The sequence below is a fragment of the Sander vitreus genome, chromosome 7 (assembly GCF_031162955.1).
Source record: "Sander vitreus isolate 19-12246 chromosome 7, sanVit1, whole genome shotgun sequence".
In the NCBI taxonomy this organism is placed as follows: Eukaryota; Metazoa; Chordata; class Actinopteri; order Perciformes; family Percidae; genus Sander; species Sander vitreus.
In genome coordinates, this window is record NC_135861.1 from 32585339 (window position 1) to 32604798 (window position 19460).

General features: G+C 43.3%; 1 protein-coding gene across 1 annotated transcript; it reads right to left on the minus strand.

The window, feature by feature from the left end:
- Nucleotides 1–1192: 1192 nt before the first annotated feature.
- LOC144521388 (uncharacterized) lies at nt 1193–19451 on the minus strand. Its single transcript, XM_078255948.1, has 3 exons — nt 19230–19451; nt 18244–18421; nt 1193–4869 (listed from the first exon to the last, which is right to left on the minus strand). Exons 2-3 carry the CDS (start codon nt 18290–18292, stop codon nt 3509–3511), a joined length of 1410 nt encoding a protein of 469 aa, XP_078112074.1. The 5' UTR covers nt 18293–18421; nt 19230–19451; the 3' UTR covers nt 1193–3508.
- Nucleotides 19452–19460: the final 9 nt, after the last annotated feature.

Here is a 19460-nt window from a genome sequence, read left to right on the forward strand (position 1 = left end):
ACCTCTTTCTCAACACAACAGAGAGACTCTGCTAACACGCGTTTCTGCCATAGACAGTATATAAGAATGGACCAACAGATCTCGTTGCTCCAGACGGCGACCAGTGAAGGCCATTAGAAGCACTTTTCCGGTGATGGTTGAGCGTTACTGCGCAGCCTCCAACTGAGAGAGATGACGTAAATGTGCCGTGAGCAACGTGTCTGAAAGTTGTAAGTCTTCTGGTAGCTGTGCCAAGAGAAATCTCAATCATTCCCAATCTTGCAGAGACGGAGAGCGTAGGTATATGTAAGGAGATAACATGGACACAGGCTAATTATTGCTGACTAAAATGCTAGTTAACATTAGTAATTAAACTTAAACAGCTAATGTGAGATGAAACTGCCTGCGAGCTTCTCCTGTACTATACGGTAATTCCTCTACTATGCGACAGTAAGTCGCGTGGTTATGACACAATCGTTAGCCTATTTTTACAAAAACGTCTGCTCCATAACATGAGCATTGACATGAATATACATTGTCGTGTTTTTTTTAGATATAAACAAAGGACAAATAGAGTCTTTAAATGCTTCAGATGTAAAGTTATTCGCTGTTTAAGTGACGTCAAAATGAATGGCAGTCAATGGAATGCTAACGGGAGGTGATGGCTTATTAGCATCAAAATGGCGCCATAGGAGATTCGCGGTCCGAGGAGAAGCTTACCCCCTTGGTTTCTGCTAGACGCCATCTTGTTCAAAGTGTGAAGTTAGCCGCAGTGAAGACTTCCGGGCTTCCGGGGCAGATTAGTTGCTGAGCTTCAAAATAAAAGTCCAGAAGTGTTTTAGGTTATAAAAAAACAAACAAAAAAAAAAAAAAAAAAACAGGAAGATATGATTAAAATACACGTTTGAAGAAAGACAAATATTTAAATGCATTTTCAGAGCTCTGAGAAAACAAAGAACCAAATTAAAGATGATGGTAGTTTGTTTCCCTTTTTCTTTTAAAGTGTCAAACAGAAGACAGAAGGTCTTGGAGTGTAAATGTAAGATGTCAACTGTTTTTGTTGTTTGTCTAAAGGTGAAGTTAATGTTTATGTTTATATTAGACTGATTATTATCATATAAAATCAGACCACTTTTCTATCTATCTATATTTATATCTATATCTATATCTATATATATATATATCTCACAAACATACACAACACACATCTCTCTCAAGTTATTCATTTATTCATCTGATTTGCGTCATGTGCACAAAAACACAAAGAAGCAGTCGTTGGCAGTTCAAAACTCAGGCTCGCTCCAACATTATTAAATGTGTAGAAAACAAATCATAGTAAAAATGAGAATCTTTGAAATAGTACATAAGTTGAAATACAACATACATAACATTAAATATATTAGTGGTAGTGATTAGTGACTTCCGTGAATACACAAACAAAACGGAGGTTTTCTTTCCAGGTTTGGTCTTTCGAACCCCGGGGCTGAGTCAGCTAATAGAACTAGCTAATGGCTAACCAAAGCTGATATTAATCAATAAAATCCAGAAAAAATTAAATTTTGACCATGGACATAGAAGGAAAAAGTGTTTTAAAACAAACTTTTGGGGTCTCAGTTCCTAATGTAAACATGAACCTGGTGCAATATAAAACATATCTGAGGGATCCTTCTTGCTTGTATAATTTACAGCAGAAGTTCTCTAAAAATCTCTTTTATGTACAAGCTAAACTGGTATTGGATCTGAAATTTCCCTAACCTGATTGTAATCAAATCTGGACCTTGTGAATTGAAATTGAATCGATTAAGAACATCATTGGCACCCCACATGTGCAATAACAGCTGTGAAAAAACAATAACTCAGAGTGATAAATCACAATAACATAAAGCCCAGTGTCGCTGCGACTGAGCTTCTCGAGTCTCCAGAGGCTGGTTTTTAGAACGTAAGAGACGTCTCCTGTTTCAACAGCCAATAGAGAAGTCATCTGGTAAAGTCAGCTACAAACTATTATGAATAAGACATATAAAAAGATCCAGAATCCACTTTGTTTCTTTGTTACAAACTGTCAGCTGGTTGAAATGACCGAGTTTGTATGAGGGACATTATTCCCAATTACCTTACACACGCACACTACTGAGCTGCACACTACTGAGCTGCTCACTTACATCCTGTGCAAAAAGAAAAAAAAAGCAAACTAGGTAATTTATATAAATAAGAGGGCCTATAATTGATCCCCAGTGGGACCCCACACAAAATGTTTCATTTGTGAAAAGAGAACTTTTGATTGTGTTTACGATTACTTAAGTACTCACGTAACCATTGAATAACTGAACCTTGAAAGCCACAGGAACTTAGTTAAGTGAGTTCATGATTAACTTTATCAATGCTGATATGATCCTATCAATAAGTTGTTAAATAGTCCCAAAAATAATGTTGTTGCCCGTATAAGATGTTGTTTTTCTCTGTTCAGTTCAACTGCTGACTGAAACTCTTTCCAATCAGCACTGTCATCAGTCTCAGGATCAGAAGAGTCTCCAGTCTGGTCTTCAGTCTCTGGTTATAAAAGTGGATGTGAGTTCCTGGCTGGTTCTGGTCCTCCACAGTCCTCTCCATCAGCTTATGTTTTCATGTGTACTAATACACTACATTAATTGTCCATAGACTAAATTCAAACATTTAAGTAAAGAGCAGCGTCCACAATTTACAGATTACAGCGTTCAGAGCATAGATTAAAATGGATAGAAAGGCCATTGAACTGTTTCCCGTGGTCATTTGATTGGCACACAACAAAATGGTAACTAAATGGTAATTAAAATGTTGCTCGCTGGGAGGAGAGCCGCCCAACGCAGCTCTGGAGATGTTCTCTGAGTTGCATGGAGTGAGGAGGGACAGTAAGACCCAGTGACAACGGGTCAGCGGACCGCTTACGTTAGACCCAGCCAGTTACGGCCTGGCTATCTGGAATTTGGGCAAATGCCAGAAGGGCCGCCCTCTATGGGCCACTACTGATAATAACAATAATCTATCTTTGGTTTATTTTGATAAGTTATTTTATGCATGCAGCCAAAAATATTCAAGATTGTAGTGCAGCAAGCTGCGTGGGAGGGTTTCTCTCGGTAGGCTGAGTTACTAATTTCAAAGCTATGTTATTGACACTCTATGCGTGTACTACCCAGAGGTTGAGCATTGCTCTTTCCATATTTTTGAGGAGCTGTTGTATTATTTGCTTCATTCTCTGTAACCGATGCAGCATGACAGCACGGTGGAACCAGCCAGCCGGAGAACAACTTATTTGGCTAACATTAGCTTGCTAACTCCGCCTTAACGTCACCAGCTCGCCACATCGTCGAATAAAGCCGTTACTCGTGGCGATAGCAGTGTGCTTTGTGTGGATGAAGCATGAAGTTAATTTGACTCATTTAGCCTCAGCTCCACGACTCGCCGGAAGTCAGCTTATGCTGAAGTTTATACGTAACCATAGCAATGGTACACATAAAAATGGCTGCCACTCTGACCATTATGCTACGTTAATTTAAAAGGAAATGGCCTTCCTATCCATTTTATTTCTATGGTTCAGAGTTCCAACCTGGATGAGATTCTCTGGCTGCTCCTGGTCCACATTGGAGCTCCAATCCTGCTGCTTTCTGATGTCACTAACACAGGAAGTAGACGGTTCCTCTCCTGTGTGTTGTTTCATGTGATATTTTAAATGGCTACTCAGTCTAAAAGATTTCTTACAGACTGAGCAGCTGAAAGCTTTTTCTCCTGTATGAGTTCTCATGTGTTTCTTTAAACTTCCACTCTGTGTAAAAGACTTCTTACAGACTGAGCAGCTGAAAGCTTTCTCTCCTGTATGAGTTCGCATGTGTCTCCTCAGACTTGAGTTGTCGTTAAATCTTTTCCCACACTCAGAGCAAATAAAAGGTTTCTCTCCTGTGTGGATTCTCATGTGAGTCTTCAGATTTGTCTTGCAGCCAAATCTTTGATCACAAACCGAGCAGCTGAAAGGTTTCTCTCCTGTATGAGTTCTCATGTGTCTTCTCAGATCTGAGTTGTGGCTAAATCTTTTCCCACACTCAGAGCAAATAAATGTTTTCTCTCCTGTGTGGATTCTCATGTGTGCCTTTACACTTCCCCTATCTGCCAAATATTTCTTACAGACTGAGCACCTAAAAGGTTTTTCTTCTGTATGAGATCTCATGTGTCTCTTCAGATTTCCCCTTTGAACAAATCTTCTCCCACACTCAGTGCAGCTGAAAGGTTTCTCTCCTGTGTGGATTCTCATGTGTTTCCGGAAATCATCACTAAATCCAAAAGATTTTTTACAGACAGAGCAGCTGAAAGGTTTCTCTCCTGTATGAGTCATCATGTGTCTCTTCAGATATGACTTGAAGTCAAATCTTCTCCCACACTCAGAGCAGCTGAATGTTTTCTTCCATCTTGAATCATGTTTCAGAGAGTTTAAAGCTGACTGAGGTTCTCTGGTCTCCTTCCAATCAGCACTGTCATCAGTCTCAGGTTCAGAAGAGTCTCCAGTCTGGTCTTCAGTCTCTGGTCTTAAAAGTGGATGTGAGTTCCTGGCTGGTTCTGGTCCTCCACAGTCCTCTCCATCAGCTTCTGTTTCCATGTGTTGAGTTTGTCTTTGATGAAGCTGTGAGGACTGAGCTTTCTCTTCATCATCTTCACTCTTCACAGGGACAGGAGTGAATGGGAACTTTGTGATATTACCCTCCTCCATCCCTTGAAGCTGCTCTCCCTCCTGACTGCTCCACAGTTCCTCCTGTTCCTCTTTAATGTGTGGGGGGGGCTCTGGCTCCTGATTGTCCACACTGGAGCTACACTCCTGCTGCTCCTCTTCACCAACAATCACTTGCAGAACATCTGGAGGTAAAGCTGAAACACAGACAGACGTACATTAAATATCAGTCTCAACAATACTTTGCTAATTAGCTGAGATCACTCTGATGCAGCTTCATAATGAAATCATCCGATTCATCCCAGGTCCCCAAAGATCATCATACAAAACTGAGTTTCCAAAACCTTTAAAAAAACCTCATGCCTTCACTCAGCTCCGGCTGTAAAAGCTGTGGCGGTCTGTCTGAGAAAATTTCCGAACTGGAAGTGTATCGGACAGCAGGGCTCCAGACTCCGACCAATTTTTTTTGCGGATTTTGCAACCAACAGCTGTCAATCAAGGTAAACTACAGAGGTCCGTGGGTTAGATCGCCTTGAAATCATAGGAGGGCCAGTGCCTCCTTTGTTTCCGCGGTGGCGGTACTCATGAGGACAACAGAAGTGCCGGTACTCAGTACTGGTGAGTTCCGACCCATTTCCGGCTTTGTTTTTTTATGCTTTTCAGCTTTTCCCTCTCACTGAGCTCACTGATTTAGTTATCTGGTGGAGTTTCGTATCCAGACTGGAGCAGAGTTTGGCAAATACTGCTTCACTTATCTCAGCTACCAGACCATCATCTATCTCCTCGTCTTCCACCATTTTGTCAGGTCCGCTGGTCACTGGTCCCGGCTGAGTTTTTTCAGATTCGGGTCACAGGACTGTGGACGCATTGACAGTTGACGGTGTTGTTGTCATTACTTAGAATTCCTCATGGAGACAGAAACTACACACTATAGCAGGGATTCTCAAACTTTATATTCAAAAAGGTCCAAATCTGATTTATATACAAGGTCAAAGGTTGGGAACGATTGGTGATAAGCAATTTACTTTTATTAAACTTGCTTATAACTTACAAGCAATAAGTTTGTTAGGTTAATTCAAGTTAAAGGCAGTCATATCAAAATTACATTCAAGCCTAATGGAAAAAATGTTTGACAGCAATCTGTTGCCTAAATTAAAGAAACTAACTTTAAAAGCAACTGTAGTGGCGATTTGTCCTCAGATTGAACAAAACAAACTCAAAGTCAAACAGCCACTGAGTCCCCAAAGGAGGGACTCTTACGCAGAGATAAAAACCTTCATTGTCCAGGCAGAGGTGGCATTTTATGAGGTTTATTTATCCAGTTCTAGGCAAACAAACAAAGGAACAATGGCGTCTCTAGGCTGTGGTAAAAAACCATCAGCCCTCGCCGGTGTCTACCTCCTACATACCTGATCACCCATATGTGTAGACTTCACCTGGTGGCTAAGGCTGCTTGGTACTTTCAAAACAAAAGCACTAGCAGATACTTAAAATAACCAAAATAAAAATACTAATGATATTTGAACAGGCTTATGTAGCTTTGTGACTAGCATCTAATGACTAGCAATCACTTTCTTACCGCTGCTACTGTACAGTGGGGAGAACAAGTATTAGATACACTGCCGATTTTGCAGGGTTTCCTACTTACAAAGCATGTAGCAGGGCTCCAGGCTGCAACCAAAATTTGAGTGTGTGCGACTGAATTTTACATAGTCGCACATGTGCGACCAGTAAATTTGTCCCCTTTTTTACACGTTAAACGTCAAAATTTCGGTACCTGAGAGCATGTAAGCTCAAGCTTATCTGTCCTCTCTGAAAATTGACAGAGAGCGGAGCTCTGACACAAACACACACACTCGCACACACACGCATAGCTGCGGACGGTGAGTCACAGTGAGTCACGGAAACACTGATGAAGTGGTTTCAAGTGTGGTTTCAATTTTTCAAAACTTCATGCAGACAGCGTTTGCTGCGATATGATATTAATGGAGAGCCAAAAGCTGTCGCGGTGCTGTTGACGTTACACTTCCTAAATAGGCACAACAGTGGTTCTGTGCCCTGGTGACTGACTGACAGGCTGAGGTTGTAAGGCTAGGCAACTTTATTTCTACAGCACCTTTCAGCAACAAGGCAATTCAAAGTGATTTACATGAAACATTAAAGAGCAATTAAAAATGGTCATGAAAATAAATCGGGCTAAAAAAGAATATACAAATACAAGAATAAAAGTTACAGTGAGTAAGAAATGAATAATTATTCAATTTAATAGGTTGTAGGGTTGGGTTTGGGAGGAGGATGATTTTGTTTAATTAATAAAATAACAATGTTCTAAGTACATAGGATAAATAGGTTTGACAATAATTTTTACAACTGAAATAATTGTTTTGTAATTATAGAGGGAAAGTATCAAAAGAAAAGGTACCGTTGGGTAACGGAACCAAAATTGGTTCAGTAGTAGCCTAAACAATGTATATTTAATTGAATTCATTGTAATTGTAGACTAGAGCTGGTATATATATATATATATATATATATATATATATATATATATATATATATATATTAGGGCTGTCAAAATAACGCATTAATTTTGATTAATTAATCTGAGAAAAAAACGCTGCTCAAAAAAATGAACGCAGATTAATCCATTCCATATTGACGTTTGCATACAGACGAAAATCTAGTGCCACTGATATGTCTGCACTTCTCTCCGATGCTCTGAAACAGACGTTACAGGAAACACAAACCCCGCTGCATGTGACGCTAGTTAACACAATACTCAACAGCAGCTAACGTTAGCCTACCGCTAGCTAGTAGCTGGATTAAACACAGTTAAAATGCTGACAGCTAACACTAAACGGTGTAAAGTTTGACTGTGTTTTACTGTAGAGGATTCAACACCGGGATGTAACAATCTGCAGCTGCCGTCGGAGAAACAACACAGCCGGTGCGTTCAATGAAACTGGTAAACTACAGACTCGTGGTGCATTTGAAGTTATTGTAAATGTCCTTTTCCTATCTGGTTGGTGTTTTTGTCATTCAACAGCAATTTACTAGTGAAATAAGTTATTGTTATACATTATTATTAAATCATTTAATAAACAAGCTGTTCTTTAATGTCACCAACTGTTGTTTAGTACCCTTTTTTTTTTTCTTTTCTTTTTTTCGGTTTCGGTTCAGGCACCGTTAATTATGTATGCGATTAATTTCGATTAATTAATCAGAGTATGTAATTAATTAGATTACATTTTTGAATTGACAGCCCTAATATATATATATATATATATATTTGTTTTTCATGACAACGATGGTGCTGTCAGTTAACCTTCTATGTTGCATCTTCAAAAGTGACACTGAATTTGGCCTGCAATTTTCATCATAGGTACACTTCAACTATGAGAGACAAAATGAGAAAAATAAATCCAGAAAATCACATTGTAGGATTTTTAATGAATTTATTTGCAAATTCCTCAGGAAAATAAGTATTTGGTCACCTACAAACAAGCAAGATTTCTGGCTCTCACAGACCTGTAACTTCTTCTTTAAGAGGCTCCTCTGTCCTCCACTGGTTACCTGTATTAATGGCACCTACCAACCAGTGAGAATTCCGGCTCTCACAGACCTGTTAGTTTTTCTTTAAGAAGCTCTCCTGTTCTCCACTCACTACCTGTATTAACTGCACCTGTTTGAACTTGTTACCTGTATAAAAGACATCTGTCCACACACTCAAACAGACTCCAACCTCTCCACAATGGCCAAGACCAGAGAGCTGTGTAAGGACATCAGGGATAAAATTGTAGACCTGCACAAGGCTGGGATGGGCTACGGGACAATAGACAAGCAGCTTGGTGAGGAGGCAACAACTGTTGGTGCAATTATTAGAAAATGGAAGAAGTTCAAGATGACAGTCAATCTCCCTCGGTCTGGGGCTCCATGCAAGATCTCACCTAGTGGGGCATCAATGATCACGAGGAAGGTGAGGGATCAGCCCAGAACTATACGGCAGCACCTGGTCAATGACCTGAAGAGAGCTGGGACCACAGTCTCAAAGAAAACCATTAGTAACACACTACGCCATCATGGATTAAAATCCTGCAGCACACGCAAGGTCCCCCTGCTCAAGCCAGCGCATGTCCAGGCCCGTCTGAAGTTTGCCAATGACCATCTGGATGATCCAAAGGAGGAATGGGAGAAGGTCATGTGGTCTGATGAGACAAAAAATAGAGCTTTTTGGTCTAAACTCCACTCGCCGTGTTTGGAGGAAGAAGAAGGATGAGTACAACCCCAAGAACACTATCCCAACCGTGAAGCATGGAGGTGGAGACATCATTCTTTGGGGCTGCTTGTCTAAAAAAGGTGACAGGACGACTGCACCGTATTGAGGGGAGGATGGATGGGGCCATGTATCACGAGATCTTGGCCAACAACCTCCTTCCCTCAGTAAGAGCATTGAAGACGGGTCGTGGCTGGGTCTTCCAGCATGACAACGACCCGAAACACACAGCCAGGGCAACTAAGGAGTGGCTCCGTAAGAAGCATCTCAAGGTCCTGGAGTGGCCTAGCCAGTCTCCAGACCTGAACCCAATAGAAAACGTTTGGAGGGAGCTGAAAGTCCATATTGCCCAGCGACAGCCCCGAAACCTGAAGGATCTGGAGAAGGTCTGTATGGAGGAGTGGGCCAAAAACGCTGCTGCAGTGTGTGCAAACCTGGTCAAGAACTACAGGAAACGTATGATCTCTGTAATTGCAAACAAAGGTTTCTGTACCAAATATTAAGTTCTGCTTTTCTGATGTATCAAATACTTATGTCATGCAATAAAATGCAAATGAATTACTTAAAAATCATACAATGTGATTTTCTGGATTTTTGTTTTCGATTCCGTCACTCACAGTTGAAGAGTACCTATCATAAAAATTACAGACTTCTACATGCTTTTTAAGTGGGAAAACCTGCAAAATCGGCAGTGTATCAAATACTTGTTCTCCCCACTGTACATGCTCCAAGTTTGATAAAACTTTTTTTTAGCCACGTTACCACGGAGACTACACCGCACTCTCGCTTTTCGGCAAACACCCGCCCTACTTTGCATCTGATTGGCTAGAACTCAGTTCAGTGGTAGGTGGATGTTCGATGATTGGTTAACCCAGCACATCAAAAACAAATCCCATGTGGACTTCATTTATTTCTTTTCTAAAATAGCCATACGTCAGAAATCCGGCACCAGGCCCGAGTACTTCAGCCCTGTGTTAGTTAAAGCTGTGTTCCTCTCATATTATTGGTAGGTGAAATTAATTGACTCGAAAATATTAAACTGCATGAATGCAAGTTCCCAATTTTTTTATTTATTTTTTTATCACGGCCGCACGCTGGAGATCCGGCACGGTGCTGGAATACTTTAAGCCCTGAAACTATTAAATATAACAAAAAAAATGAATAGCTCCAACAGCAACATACATTAAAGTGTCAGACATTTTCAAAATACATTCCAACTAGGGCAAAAGAAATGACACTGTCTGCCCCGAAATGGTTGCTTTTGAACCCAAGCAACATTTATGATAAAATTTCCAGGTGTACAGTATAGTTTTAGAAGAAATATTAACAAAAAGAGAACAATCTACACGGATTGATTTGTAAGTAAATGTTACAAACTAAATAAGCAAACTGTTTTTGTTTTCATGCCTGAAAAAACTGATTAAACGAACTGACCTTAAAAACAACAAGGCCCAGTAATATAAAGGTTACTCGGAGTGTGAGTGAGTGACCAAGTTCTGTTGTTCTCACCCTTTATTCTGAGGATATTGCTGTTGGAAATATCCGTGCTTTGTGTCATAGTGGCGTTTAACATTTCTACTCTTCCCAACTCCAACGGTCTCTGTGCAAATGAAACACAAGGGCTTCATGCTGGATTGGGGAAAAATGAAGGCATATTTTTCAGTCCACTCGTCTTTGAAAACTCTGTATTCTTGTTTTCTTTTCTTTACATATTTGGAAAGTGACATACTCACCGCGACGTAGCCTTCACTGACAGAATACGTCGAAGTCTCACTTTCTCTTGCCCGCAGGACAGTTAGCCGACCCTGAACTCACTATGAAAGTTTGGTTTTCGCTAATATTGAACGTGAACGTCAGTCATTGTATAACTCGGTAATATTAAACATGTAGCATAGCCTGTTATCCGACAGTTAAAGGTGCTCTAAGCGATGTCACACATTTTTTAGGCTACAACATTTTTTTGTCACATACAGCAAACATCTCCTCACTATATGCTAGCTGCCTGTCCCCTGAACCCACTGTAAAAAAAACACGTTCTCTGTAGACAGCCCAGGCTCCACAAACGCCAACAAAAAACAAACTGTGCCAGCCTGCACCACGAAAAATAACAATAAGGATTTGAGGTGGGGGTTGGGGGACGAGAGCATGGAAGGGAGGGGAGGGGACGGGATGAGGAGGAAGGAGGGACGTACGTCGAACGTCAACAAGAACTTCGCTTAGAGCACCTATAACTCGGTAATATTGAACATGTAGCAAAACCTGTTATCCGACAGTTACCTCGGTAATATTAATCATATAGCATAGCCTGTTATCTGGCCTATAACTCGGTAATATTGAATGTGTAGCATAGCCTGTTATCTGACCTATAACTCGGTAATATTAAACGTTAGGCCTGCACGATATTGGAAAAAAACTTACATTGCGATATTTTTTTTTCCCTGCGATATTGCGATATGAAAAAAAGATTTTTTTTTACAAGAGGACATAAATAGCCCTATTTAGAAATACTAAATCATTCTTAACTACTGGGGTGATTTTGCAGGGGAGTGCATCTACAAAAAAAATAAAAATCCATCCATCCATCTTCATCCGCTTATCCGGGGTCGGGTCGCGGGGGTAGCAGCTCCAGCAGGGGACCCCAAACTTCCCTTTCCCGGGCCACATTAACCAGCTCCGACTGGGGGATCCTGAGGCGTTCCCAGGCCAGGTTAGAGATATAATTCCTCCACCTAGTCCTGGGTCCCCCCCGAGGCCTCCTCCCAGCTGGACGTGCCTGGAACACCTCCCTAGGGAGGCACCCAGGGGGCATCCTTACCAGATGCCCGAACCACCTCAACTGGCTCCTTTCGACGCAAAGGAGCAGCGGCTCTACTCCGAGCTCCTCACGGATAACTGAGCTTCTCACCCTATCTCTAAGGGAGACGCCAGCTACCCTCCTGAGGAAACCCATTTCGGCCGCTTGTACCCTGGATCTTGTTCTTTCGGTCATGACCCAGCCTTCATGACCATAGGTGAGGGTAGGAACAAAAACTGACCGGTAGATTGAGAGCTTTGCCTTCTGGCTCAGCTCTCTTTTCGTCATAACGGTGCGATAAATTGAATGTAATACCGCACCTGCTGTGCCGATTCTCCGACCAATCTCCCGCTCCATTGTCCCCTCACTCGCGAACAAGACCCCAAGGTACTTGAACTCCTTCACTTGGGGTAAGGACTCATTCCCTACCTGGAGAAGGCACTCCATCGGTTTCCTGCTGAGAACCATGGCCTCCGATTTAGAGGTGCTGATCCTCATCCCAGCCGCTTCACACTCGGCTGCGAACCGATCCAGTGAGTGCTGAAGGTCACAGGCCGATGATGCCATCAGGACCACATCATCTGCAAAAAGCAGCGATGAGATCCCCAGCCCACCGAACTGCAACCCCTCTCCACCCCGACTACGCCTCGATATCCTGTCCATAAATACTACAAACAGGATTGGTGACAAAGCGCAGCCCTGGCGGAGGCCAACTCTCACCTGAAACGAGTCCTACTTACTGCCGAGAACCCGGACACAGCTCTCGCTTTGGTCGTACAGAGATTGGATGGCCCTGAGAAGGGACCCCCTCACCCCGTACTCCCGCAGCACCTCCCACAGTATCTCCCGGGGCACCCGGTCATACGCCTTCTCCAGATCCACAAAACACATGTAGACTGGTTGGGCATACTCCCAGGCTCCCTCCAGGATCCTTGCAAGAGTAAAGATCTGGTCCGTTGTTCCAGGACCAGGACGGAATCCGCATTGTTCTTCAACCTGAGATTCGACTATCGACCGAACCCTCCTTTCCAGCACCTTGGAGTAGACTTTACCGGGGAGGCTGAGAAGTGTGATACCCCTGTAATTGGCACACACCCTCTGGTCCCCCTTTTTAAAAAGGGGAACCACCAACCCCGGTCTGCCACTCCTTAGGCACCGTCCCAGACTTCCACGCAATGTTGAAGAGGCGTGTCAACCAAGACAACCCCTCCACACCCAGAGCTTTAAGCATTTCTGGACGGATCTCATCAATTCCTGGGGCTTTGCCACTGTGGAGTTGTTTAACTACCTCAGCAACCTCCACCAGGGAAATTGATGCCAATCCCCCCTCATCCTCCAGCTCTGCCTCTACCATAGAGGGCGTATTAGTCGGATTTAGGAGTTCCTCAAAGTGCTCCTTCCACCGCCCTATTACCTCCTCAGTTGAGGTCAACAGCGTCCCCATCCTTACTGTACACAGCTTGGATGGTTCCTCGCTTCCCCCCTCCTGAGGTGGCGAACGGTTTTCCAGAAGTACCTTGGTGCCGACCGAAAGTCCTTCTCCATGTCTTCTCCGAACTTCTCCCACACACGCTGCTTTGCCTCTTTCACGGCAGAGGCTGCAGCCCTTCGGGCCCTTCGGTACCTTGCAACTGCCTCCGGAGTCGTCTGGGATAACATATCCCGGAAAGACTCCTTCTTCAGTCGGACGACTTCCCTGACCACCGGTGTCCACCACGGTGTTCGTTGGTTACCGCCCCTTGAGGCACCTAAGACCCTAAGACCACAGCTCCTCACCGCAGCTTCAGCAATGGAAACTTTGAACATTGTCCACTCGGGTTCAATGCCCCCAGCCTCCACAGGGATGCACGAAAAGCTCCGCCGGAGGTGTGAGTTGAAAGTCTGTTGGACAGGGGCCTCCTCCAGACGTTCCCAATTTACCCGCACTACCCGTTTGGGCTTACCAGGTCTGTCCAGAGTCTTCCCCACCCCCTGACCCAACTCACCACCAGATGGTGATCGGTTGACAGCTCCGCCCCTCTCTTCACCCGAGTGTCCAAAACATATGGCCTCAGATCAGATGAAACGATTATAAAATCGATCATTGACCTTTGGCCTAGGGTGCTCTGGTACCAAGTACACTTATGAGCATCCCTATGTTCGAACATGGTGTTCAAGTTATAGACAATCCATGACTAGCACAGAAGTCCAACAACAAACAACCACTCTGGTTTAGATCAGGAGGCCGTTCCTCCCAATCACGCCTCCATGTGTCTCCATCATTACCCACGTGCGCGTTGAAGTCCCCCCAGCAGAACTATGGAGTCCCCGACTGGAGCCCCATGCAGGACTCCACTCAAGGTCTCCAAGAAGGCCGAATACTCTGAACTCTTGTTTGGTGCATATGCACAAACAACAGTCAGAGTTTTCCCCCCCACAACCCGCAGGCGTAGGGAGGCGACCCGCTCGTCCACCGGGTTAAACTCCAACGTAGCGGCGCTCAGCCGGGGGCTTGTGAGTATCCCCACACCCGCCCGGCGCCTCACACCCTGGGCAACTCTGGAGAAGAAAAGAGTCCAACCCCTATCCAGGAGTATGGTTCCAGAACCAAGACTGTGCGTAGAGGTAAGCCCCACCAGATCTAACCGGTAGCGCTCCACCTCCCGCACAAGTTCCGGCTCCTTCCCCCACAGAGAGGTGACATTCCACGTCCCCAGAGCCAGCCTCTGCTGCCCGGGTCTGGTCCGTCGAGGCCCCTGACCTTCACTGCCACCCATGTGGCAGCGCACCCGACCCCAGCGGTTCCTCCCACAGGTGGTGGGCCCATGGGATGGAGGGATGTCCGCCACGTAGCTTTTTCAGGCTGTGCCCGACCGGGCTCCGTGGCAAACCCGGCCACCAGACGCTCGCTGACGAGCCCTCCATCTGGGCCTGGCATGTTGCTTCCTCTAAATTTCAGGTTGAAGGTTGTGGTCGACTAGCGGAGCCTGCTTTGGTTGTTTGATAAATTGATTAAAATTGATCATGATTGTTGGTTGGCTGTGCATGCAGAGCCTGCATGTCACACTCTTGCAACAAACTGTGTATCCAAGAGCACTAAAATCAGTGTAAATTACGTTATATCAGAAACAGACTGCTGTTGTAGATTAGTGTTACGTTTCCAGTGTCGCAGCTCCGAACCGTAACGTTAGATGGGACAGACATAGGGTTGGGCATCGAGAACCGATTCCTACTTGGAATCGTTTCAAAAATTACGATTCCAGTGGAATCGTTTCTTTATTGGAATCGTTTGGAGGATTTGGTTTCAAATCTGATTATGGGTTCCAAATTTAACATGCGCAAGTTTTGGTTTCCGTAGCAGCCAGGCGCTTGTTGTGTTGCAGCCTTGGAGCACAGTAAGCGGGGCTCTAGTGTGGCTTTATTTTACGTTGAAAAAGCCCGGCAAAACTGCAACCCACCATTGAATCAAAATAAAACTTTCCTCTTATTTGTGAAAATAGGCATGTGACCCATTTCAACTCCACCCCTCAAAGAATCGGAATCGAGAATCAATGAGAACCGGAATCTAAAGGAAGAATCGCAATTGGAATCAGAATCGTTAAAATCCAAACGATGTCCAACCCTAGACAGACGCCTTGTTTCTTTAGGCTAACTATGTTAGCTTTAGCATGGCTGGTAACAGCTTTCTGCTGTGAAAAATGGCCGGGATATGTCGTGACTACGTTGCATTAATCAGGTGATTTAGTTTGTCTTTACAGCGAACATAAAACACCGACTACTGTAGCTTCACTACCCATAGAAAAGCATGTGGATCACTGTGTCAGCGGCAGCTGCCTCTTACTGTACTTTTCTCATGACTTTTCTACACCATAGACAGTATATAAGAATGGACCAACAGATCCCGTTGCTCTGGACGGAGACCAGTGAAGGATATTAGAAGCACTTTTCCGGTGAGCGCCGAGCGATACTGCACAGCCTCCAACTGAGAGAGACGATGTAGTTGTGACGTGAGCAACCTATCTGAAAGTTGTAAGTCTTCTGGTAGCTGTGCCAAGAGAAATCTCAATCATTCCCAATCTTGCAGAGACGGAGAGCGTAGGTATATGTAAGGAGATAACATGGGCACAGGCTAATTATTGCTAACTAAAATGCTAGTTAACATTAGTAATTCAACTTAAACAGCTAATGTGAGTCAAACTGCCTGCGAGCTTCTCCTGTACTATACGGTAATTCCTCTACTATGCGACAGTAAGTCCCATGATTATGACACAATCGTTAGCCTATTTTTACAAAAACGTCTGCTATGGAGCCATAACGTGAAGTACAAGGTAATGGAGCCTTTTATACATTGTCGTGTTTCTTTAGAAATAAACAATGGACAAATAAAGTCTTTAAACGCTTTAGATGTAAAGTTATTCGCTGTCAAAGTGACGTCAAAATGAATGGCAGTCAATGGGATGCTAACGGGGGGTGAGTGCTTATTAGCATCAAAATGGCGCCATAGGAGGTTTGGGTTGTGAGGAGACGCTTACCCCCTTGTTCTACACACGGGAGAGCCTCACCGCCCATAACAACCCCCCCCATCGGACTAACGTTACGTCACATGACCACCTCTCTTAAAAGGGGAAGGGTCGGCCGGTAACAATCATGGAAAAGGAGAACGGTTAAAGTTTACTTTTTTATCAAGCAGCAAAGAAGTTGTAGCGTCAACATCGCAACGTCCTGCGATGTGACTATAGCGCATGCGCACATCGGGATGTAGACGATGAAACTAAATATCGTGCAGCCCTATTAAACGTGTAGCATAGCCTGTTATCAGACAGTTAATTCTGTAATATTAAACGTGTAGCGTAGCCTGTTATCAGACAGTTAACTCTGTAATATTAAACATGTAGCATAGCCTGTTATCAGACAGTTAACTCTGTAATATTAAACATGTAGCATAGCCTGTTATCTGACCTATAACTCTGTAATATTAAACATGTAGCATAGCCTGTTATCTGACCTATAACTCTGTAATATTAAACGTGTAGCATAGCCTGTTATCTGACCTATAACTCTGTAATATTAAACTTGTAGCATAGCCTGTTATCAGACAGTTAACTCTGTAATATTAAACATGTAGCATAACCTGTTGTCTTACCTATAACGCTAATATTAAACGTGTAGCATAGCCTGTTATCAGACAGTTAACTCTGTAATATTAAACGTGTAGCATAGCCTGTTATCACACAGTTAACGCTGTAATATTAAACATGTAGCATAGCCTGTTATCAGACAGTTAACTCGGTAATATTGACCGCATGACGCAGGTTAAAATCCAGTGCTAATATGGCACCGGTGCCAAACCGATCGACGGAATAGCAACGCGGATTTCGGTGCAACTTAAATGCTCTCTGATGCTCCGAAAACAGACGCTAGAGGCAGCAGAAGCATCGCTGCATGTGACGCTAGTTAACACTAATAACACGTAACACTTGGCAGCAGGTAACGTGTATGTTAGACTACCGTTAGCTAGCAGATGGATTAAACACGCTTTAAATGCTGACAGCTAAACGGTGTAAAAGTGTGACTGTATTTCACTGTAGAGGATTCCAACAGCAGGACGTACAACAGTCTGCTGCTAAAGCTATGAGCTAAAAGACACAAACTAGCTCTATGGTCACTGCTGTTGTTAGAAAAACAACACACACACACACACACACATACACACACACACACACACACACTTCTCCAATTTCCTGTTCCCAAAAGTTACAAATCAACACTTTGGTCAACTGATGGACTGATTTATATTTATTAATAAATGATATGTATGGATATATTTTAGATTATTATAACATGTGACACCCTCCCCCCTTTGAAGTTGATTCATTTCTTCTTCCAGCTTTGACAGCATCACAGATTAAGCCTTCAACTTTTCAGAAATATATATTTCAGCTGGTAGCTTCTTATGTAGCCTGGCATAGTCAGACTCAGTCTGGAACCTCCCAGTCAACAACTTCCTTAGAAAACTGGGTGTTACTGGATGTACTGGCCCTTTAAAAAGGTATTTCAACAGGTAGAAAGTTCAGCGTGGGCTATAATCTGTCAGCTAAAAGCCTCAGGAATAAAATCTAGTCATTTTGAGGCACAAACAACCTTTTTAAACACAAGACAGAAGCTGCAATCACTTTTTGGCCAGTGGAAAAAAGACTGGATGGTTATAATGTAGGCAGCCCTGGAATGTAACTAAGTACATTTACTCCAGTACTTGTACTTCAGTCCAAATGTTGAGGTACTTGTACTTTACTTGAGTCTTTTCATGCCACTGGTATTAGTACTTTAACTGCAGTAAAGGGTCTGAATACTTCTTCCAGAACTGAATCTAGGACAGCGGATGTTGTTCTTGCAGCTGAAGAACTGTGAGGATAAAGTTAGCACGCTGATATAAAAACACGTTAGCTTCAGGAGCTAGCTGCATGCGGCTAACAGGCTAACGTTAGCTTAGCGTGATTATGAGAGCAGTTAGATTGTCAGACTAACCTTCTCCCCGCAGCTTGGTCTCCTCCGTGTGTTCCCGGTGTCGCTCCATCTCTGATCAACAAACTAAGAAACGCTGTTTGGGATTCCCTGATCTGGATTCAGCTAACGGCTTCTCTCCTCACTGCTCCCGCTGCTCAGCACGGGGAAACAACAACAAACACCACTTCCGGGGGGACCGCTGTCAAAATAAAAGCCCCGTTATTCTATTTTCACTTTTTTGTTTTGATTTCTTTCATGAGGATATATTTTGTTACCTTTAGAAACCCTGTTTTACTGTTGTAACTTTTTAAACAGTAAAGATTATTAGAAAAACTGATGGATTAATTTATATTTATTTAGATATGTTTATAGCCTTTGTTTGATAACCTACATTTGATGTATTACCTGAGTTGAACACACACACACACACACACACACACACACACATACATACACACACACACACTCACACACACATGCACACACACGCACACACACACACACACACACACACACACATGCACATGCCCACACAAACACACACGCACACAAATGGACACACACACACACACACACACACACACACATGCACACACACACAAACGCACGCACACACACACACCACACGTACGCACACACACAAAAACACACAAACACACACACCACACGCACGCACACACACGCACACGCCCACACAAACACACACACACATTCACATGCCCACACAAACACACACGCACACAAATGGACACACACACAGACACGCACGCACACACACACACACACACACACACACACACACACACACACACACACACACGGGTGTCAAAATAAAAGCATACCTTTTAGTTAGGAAATGTATCGGAGTAAAAGTGAAAGTTTCCAGAAATATAAATAACGAAGTAAAGTACAGATACGTGACAATTCGCCCTAAGTACAATAACTAAGTATTTGTACATGGTTACATTACAACACTGTTGGTTCCAAATGTAATCTTATGAACTTACACTTTTACTTAATTAGTGTCTCATAAGAGAACTCAGAGAACTTCTGGAGCTTCGTTACATATGTTTTAAATTAAAGAGGTGCTATGTAGTTTTGGCCATTTCTTCGCTGTTCTCTCGCTTTTTGCTGGCAGGTTTTCCCCCTACAGCTTCAGAATAGATATTTGGCAGCTCCTATGTTTACTTGTGTCTGACTCCTCTCTCTGTCAGTCTTCCGTTTCCTCTTTCCTGTTC

What these genes read in the sequence shown, in the direction of transcription:
- LOC144521388 (XM_078255948.1), bottom strand. Translation starts at nt 18,292, where the DNA reads ATGGAGCGACACCGGGAACACACGGAGGAGACCAAGCTGCGGGGAGAA. An exon ending in GACCAAGCTGCGGGGAGAAG is followed by an intron (nt 4,870 to 18,243) that starts GTTAGTCTGACA and finishes TCTGTGTTTCAG; the next exon opens with CTTTACCTCCAGATGTTCTG.